The sequence below is a fragment of the Mus caroli genome, unplaced genomic scaffold, assembly GCF_978045245.1.
Source record: "Mus caroli unplaced genomic scaffold, Mus_caroli_1 scaffold_8, whole genome shotgun sequence".
Taxonomy (NCBI): domain Eukaryota; kingdom Metazoa; phylum Chordata; class Mammalia; order Rodentia; family Muridae; genus Mus; species Mus caroli.
Genome location: NW_028227263.1, coordinates 17,357,516 through 17,364,010, shown reverse-complemented (window position 1 = coordinate 17,364,010; position 6,495 = coordinate 17,357,516). Strand labels below are relative to the sequence as shown.

The 6,495-nt window shown below is 46.9% G+C and overlaps 1 protein-coding gene across 3 annotated transcripts in view; it reads right to left on the bottom strand.

Moving 5' to 3' along the window:
• The window catches only part of Rgs10 (regulator of G protein signaling 10), a 42,133-nt gene that overhangs the window by 20,783 nt on the left and 14,855 nt on the right, over positions 1-6,495 (bottom strand). For all 3 annotated transcript variants that reach the window (XM_029479783.2, XM_021167950.3, XM_029479782.2), the window contains exon 3: positions 5,999-6,085. In XM_029479783.2, coding sequence (XP_029335643.1) covers positions 5,999-6,085 — 87 coding nt within the window. The remainder of the gene's footprint in view (positions 1-5,998; positions 6,086-6,495) is intronic.

Here is a 6,495-nt window from a genome sequence, read left to right as displayed (position 1 = left end):
AAAGTGGACCCTGCCACTCCCATGATGAAAATGGATTAAAACTTCATACCACAGGCTGTGGTCAGAAAGATAATACCCACCCTAGACGGCACCTGAGCTCTGGAGGGGAGCTGGGGGGAGGCAATATGCCTTTCCTGTGCAATACACTCACTCACAGAGCACAAACTGCTTTGAAGGAACATTTTCAACTCTTTTAAAAAGCACTTAAGAAACCACCCCCAAATCGACCCAGTTATGAGATGTAGTAGTAAGTAAAATATAGCCCCACCAGCCCCCCAAAATCAACACCATAGACTCTCATGACTCTAAGCTTTAAATACTATTAAAATACAAGGTACTATCATATTTAAATGCTGGCCTAAAGCATTCTCAGAGCTGTGAACACTGTGAAAGCAGTTCCTACCCCACCCATCACCCTGTCCCATTCTTGATGTGCTCTGCAAAGATCTGTACAAGAGGCCAAGTCCTTTTCAATGCTTGCCTCATAGTAAAGAGGCCCAGTGTACATGAGGTGACTGAGAAATGAGAAGATGGATGAATGAATGAATGAACAAATGAACTCAGGGTTAGCTAAAAAATAACTACCTTATTGGAGCTTTCTCTGTTCTTTAAGATTTATTTTTATTTTTATAATCTACATATGTATGGAGAGATGTATGGATATATGTGGGTACCCACAGAAGCCAGAGATATCATATCCCCTGTAACTAGAGTTACAGGAGGTTGTGAGCCACCTGAAAACCAAATTTAAGTCCTCTGGAAGAGCACTGGGCTTTGAACTGCTGAGCCAGCTCTCCAGCGTGTCTCTGTGGTTTTATAAGGCATAAATGTCGAATTACCCTAAAAGCTAAAATACCTCACATGATAACTCATAGGGAGGGAAAGGCACATGAGAGAAAGGTTTTAAACCACAGAGAAATGGAATGTGCTGAGTACTGACAAAAGGAAGGTATAAGAAACAAGAGAGTCTGAGGACTGGAGGTAGGAAGTGTCATTTTCCCTGTTTCCCAAAGTCCCCAGCATTTGTTTCATACGTGCAATGCTAGACCTTCCTAAGTCATGGCCCTGCTTTGCCCAGTAGTCACAGGGTGACAGTGGGAGACGATCAAAACTCAGGGCTGCTCTACCTTTTGAGACTTCTAAGAAGGAAAGCCCCAGCAAGCTGGAAAGTATTCCTATCTTACAGGCCCATCATCATGTCCAGGGTTTCAGAAGGTGAGAGTCCAGCCTAACTGGAGGGCACACCATCATCCCACACAGGGGAAGAAACACACTGTGTCCCTGGCACGGATCTAGATGTTTGGATACTATGGAGAGGAAGAAAGACAACGATGCCTGGACTCATGGGCATAAGAGACAGAAAGACAAAGTACAAAAGATAGAGAAGAATGTTATACAAGATGCTCAGAGTCAGTGAGTGTCAGTGAGTGTGAGGCTCAGAGGTGAAGCTAACACCACACAGTGAGCGCCACACAGTGAGCGAGCAACAGAATCTGGATCCCTAGAAATTACGTATGGTGGCATTACCTGCAATTTCAGCCTGGGAAAGGGGAGACAGTGCAAGCTGGCTAGTGAGACCAGCCACATGAATAAGCTCTGGGCTTGACTGAGAGACCCTGTCTCAGTGACTGAAATGGAAGGGGGATGGAGAATGATAGCTTCATGTCGGTCTCAGGCCTCCACATGCGTGTTCAGACATGTACTATGAGCACTTTCATACATGTACTCACACACATACAAAAAAAGCCCATTCACAACACAAATGTGGGCTTGTGCACGTGCACACGCCAGAAAAACATAGAAAAGAAATTGACCAGTTGTCCTTAAACTAGCAGAGGTTTGAAAGCCTGATTTGCATCAGGCTCACAGCTGCCTCAATTGACTGCAGATAGCGATAGAGCCTCCCACGCTCCCTTTGGGACAGATGTGGTAAGTTTGATTGTGAAATTCAGTTAGGTGCCTTCTGCAGGGCCTGCCTCCTCCCCCACTTCTGGAAACTAGTAACTCAGAGCTGACTGCCTAGTTTTACCTCCCCAGAAGCTGGCCCCAGTTGAGCCTGTGGGTCCAGAGGTTGGCTCTGCATGTTTATGTAACTAACGTGCAGTAGCCTAATATTGGCTGCTGTTGACCTTGCAAATCACACATAGCAGTGTGAATGCCCAAAGCTGTGACCCAGACCAAGACCCAGACATGCTGGTATCACCAATGACACCATCCTCCCCGGCAGCATTGTGCTAGCTAGTTTTATGTCAACTTGACAGATGTTAGAATCATCTGAGAGGAGGAATCCTCCATTGATAAAATGCTTCCATAAGATTAGGCTATAGACAGCCTTAGTTTTCTTATTAATGATTGATGTGGGAAGGACCAGCCCATCTATTATGGGTGCTGCAGCTCCTGGGCTGGTGGTCCTGGGTACTATTAAAACAAGAGCCATGATGAGCAACCCAATAAGTAGCGCTCCTTCACGGCCTCTGCATCAGCTTCTGCTTCCAGGTTCCTGCCCCGTTTGAGTTCCTGTCTTGACTTCCTTCAAGAGTAGACTGTGATGTGGAAGTGTAAGCCAAATAAAGCCTTTGCTGTCCACGTTGCTTTTGTTTCATTAAAGCTACAGTAACCCTGACTAGCATAGACATTGATTCCAGGAGTGAAGTATTCCCACGACACTCCTGACCATGTAGTTCTGAGCAGGACTGTAAAAGCCTTTGGAACTTTGTGTAGAGGGAATCTTTTGTACAATGTGTCAAAGCTTCACCTGCCCAAAAGAGGCTAATGACCTATGAGCTTAGGCAGGAAATAGGGACATTGAAGTTCCAGGATGGAGAGAGGATTTCTGAGAAAGAGTCGGGGGAGCGTGGGATTCTCCCTAAAAGGTGATGGAGACGTTGCATGAACCAGAGGAGAGGTAACCCCGACATGGCAAGACTGAGAATGGAGTAAACAGGACACCTGACTTACAAGCTGGCTGATTAACAAGCCCTAGCTTTTGGCCTAGGCAATTATTCATGATAATTCAGTCTCAGAGTCATTATTTCCTGAACTTGGTGTGGTTGGTGAAGCCTGAGGTTACAACTTTGGGCTATAAAAGCTACTGAGTGTTCAAAGCTTGGTGAGTTGGTCTGTTGGAGCTTAGAAGATAAGAGCAGTGAGAAAAACGCATAAGATGGAGGTCTAGCTTGTGATGTTCCAAAGGAGAGTTTGAGACAAGCATCTTTGTGCCTTAGACGGAACAGAGGATCAATACAGCATTCATTACACTGCTCAGTATGATCCAGACTTACAGACACAAGCCTTCCAGATGCCCTGGGATAGGTGTTGAGCATGGGGGTGAAGAGAGGGGCTGCTGATTCTAGACCTCCAAACAGGAGATCACTCCAACAGGCAGTGCCACCCAACACTACCTCTGCCACATAGAACATTAAGGTCCTATAGGGATGTTCCAGGGCCAGGGTGCAAAGTCCCCTCCTTGCTATGGCACACACATTCCCAGATTTGGCCTCATCTATCCTTAGCTTCAAACCCATCCCAGCAGCTCTCTAGCCACCAGGGCCCTTCCACCCTGCTCTCTGCTCTTCCCAAGTTATGTTCCTACTTCTAGAATCACTGCTTCCCTTCTCCCAGCCGCCATTGCTGGTTTCAGGCTACAACTCATTTCCCAGTCGACCTCAGTGACCTCCACTGCCCGAGTGTCCTCGGGCTCCACACTTCCCATATCCACATGCATCACACTCGCTCGCAGAGCTTTGTACGCTAAAGAAGCTCCTCTGCTCTGTCCATGAGGTGGGTGTCTCTGGGGCTTTTCACAATCCCTGGCACTCTGCATGGACTGGGCACTCCAGGGGAATAGACACACAGGGTCTGTGGTGCAGGAAGATGGCTGGGTGCCTCCAGAGCACTGTTTAAGTTCCACTCTGCCCAGGAGCTCTACTTCCTGTCTGAGCCACAAGGATAGATTTGTTCTCTTGTGGGTCCTCCCCACCCCTGACCTTCAAAGAACAAGGCAAATGAAGGACATCTGCATGGCCACCTGACTCTGAGCTAGACGTTCATGGTGTGATGCTGGTCACACCAGATGCTCAAGGCCAGAGTGCAGCTGAGCTTCTCCCAGGCCTGTCTTCAGTGCTGGGGACAGAGGTGGTGTGTTCTCCTTCCCAGGGGACCTTACCCCTGAGTCCTACCTGTCCAATGCTGGTACAACTTTCCACTCTTCCCCCACTAAGTCCCTTCCCCTGGGCAGAAAATGGCAGAGAGATACAGTCATCCCTAGAAGAGCTGGACCAGCCTTGGAGACTCAAGTCAGAAAAACCCATTTCAGAATCTCTTCTTGCCCACTCTGAAGAGCAAGGCCACAGACGGTCCCATCCTAAAGAACTTTATAAGAGAGCAGCAAGGTCCACTTTTCCAGGCTGTTGTCTGCAAACGTGCAAGCCATTAAGATGGCCGCTGGCCCTGGGAATCCCAGCTTTTAGAAAAAGTACCTCCAAACCTGACAGCCGGCAAGCAACATCTGTGTGGGGAGATGCTCTGTTTGGAGGCAAGCATGGAGGTTTGAATAAGAGTGGCCTCCATGAGCTCATTTGTTTGAATGCCTGGTTCCCAGTTGGTAGAACTGTTCAGGAAGGATTAGGAGGTGTGGCCTTGTTGTGGGTTTCAAAAGCCCATGCCAGGAGCAGCTTCATATCTACTCATGGTGTTCTCTCTTTCTCTGTCTGTCTGTCTGTGTGTGTGTGTGTGTGTGTGTGTGAGAGAGAGAGAGAGAGAGAGAGAGAGAGAGAGATATCCAGCTCTGGGCCTGCCATCATGCTCCCTGCCACGATGATCATATACTAGCCCTCTGAAACTGTAAGCAAGCCCTCATTTAATGCTTTTCTTCTTTTAAAAGTTGCCTTGGTCATGGTGTCTCTTCACAACAACAGAACAGTAACTAAGAAAGAAAGGTTATAAACTAAAATTAGTTCAAATATTGACAAATTAGGTGGCTTCACTTTAGAATTACAGGCACAGGCCCGTAATAGCAGCTACTCAGATTCAGTGGCCTGCCAGGAGTGAATTCAAGGCCAACCTGGACAGTTAGTGAGACCCTGTCTCAAAAGACAGTGCAATGAGGGCCAGACACAAGCCTCAGTGGTAAGGTGCTTGCCTGATACCAAGCATGAAAAGGGATAAAAGAAGAATCAGAATGTCTAATCATGGGAGAAGACTCTATAGGAAGAGGGGTCCCCCAGGTACCAGGGACAGAAGTACAAGGGTGGTAGAGCTGAGGCCTAGTGGCCTCCTGGAAGTGAGTCAAAGGCAGATGCTGAGCACAGGAAGCCTGGCCCTCGGGTCCCTCTGTGAGCAGTGCAGGCACTGAAAACAGGACAGGGCAGCCTCTGCTCAACCCCTTCCCCTCACTTCCAACATCCTTGGCCAGAACTCACACTCTTTCACAGGCCTTGGAAAGACAAGGAGTTAACATCGGAAACCCACCCAGCTCACCTGTCTCATAACCCCCTTCATTGGCTGCATGGAGATGGAAGTCCACCTCTGACAAAAGACAAACACCTTCTGGGAGGAGTTACAAACTCTTTACAGGGAACGCCCATCAGCTACTGGCAGTCTGTCTGACGAACCATGGGCTTTCGGGGCCACACATACGTCCGCTAATCTCGTGACTCACACCTGACAACACCGGTGTCATGCAGAGGAGACACCCTTGTGACTTATTTATAAAGAAAGTAGCCCACACAATGACAAACTACAGATGAAAAATGTTTATGTTCGTTCTGAATGCTGGCCTCTTGGACAGCTCTCTTTTAAAATGGCTAACTTGCCCTTTTTTAAAATAAAATATTAATATTTGGTCAACACAAGGTACCCATTGAAAAATCTAAATCTTCCCTGGAGTCTGGTACCAGTGAGGATGATCCGGGCACCTCCCAAATCTAGGCAACAGGTGTCTGAGGTGGAGTAATGAGGGGAAAAACATCCATCAGGAAAACAGAAGGCGGAGAGGTACCTGCTTCCTGTCCTCCGTTTTCTTGAAATCTTCACACGCTAGCCAAAACAAGACGTTCTCTTCACTGAATTCCTTCTTCAGAAACTCCTATAGATAAAAAGGGGGAGAGGGAATCAAATAGTGTTCAACACTGAGAAAAGATACGTTTCCTTTAGAAGATGACTTGGCGAAAGTGGACAGAGGAGCCTGGATTAATCAGCCCTTGGAAAAAAAACTCCACCCGGAAAAACAAAGAACGTGTTTAATGTTGAAGCAAATATTTCTTACGCATTTCACCTTAATGGTTTTGACATTGCAAGACACAATAAAAATGAAGCGGGAATCTACTTGCATTTCTGAGCTGACAATAAATTACCAAAAAGTAAATTAAAGTGGAAGATATATCAGCCTCTTCCAGACACTGTTTAAACAAAGTGCATTCCTCCAAAGCCAGGCCCCCCCCTTTTTTTTTAAACAAAAGAAAAGAAAACATATTAAGTCCGTCCAAATCATGGTGA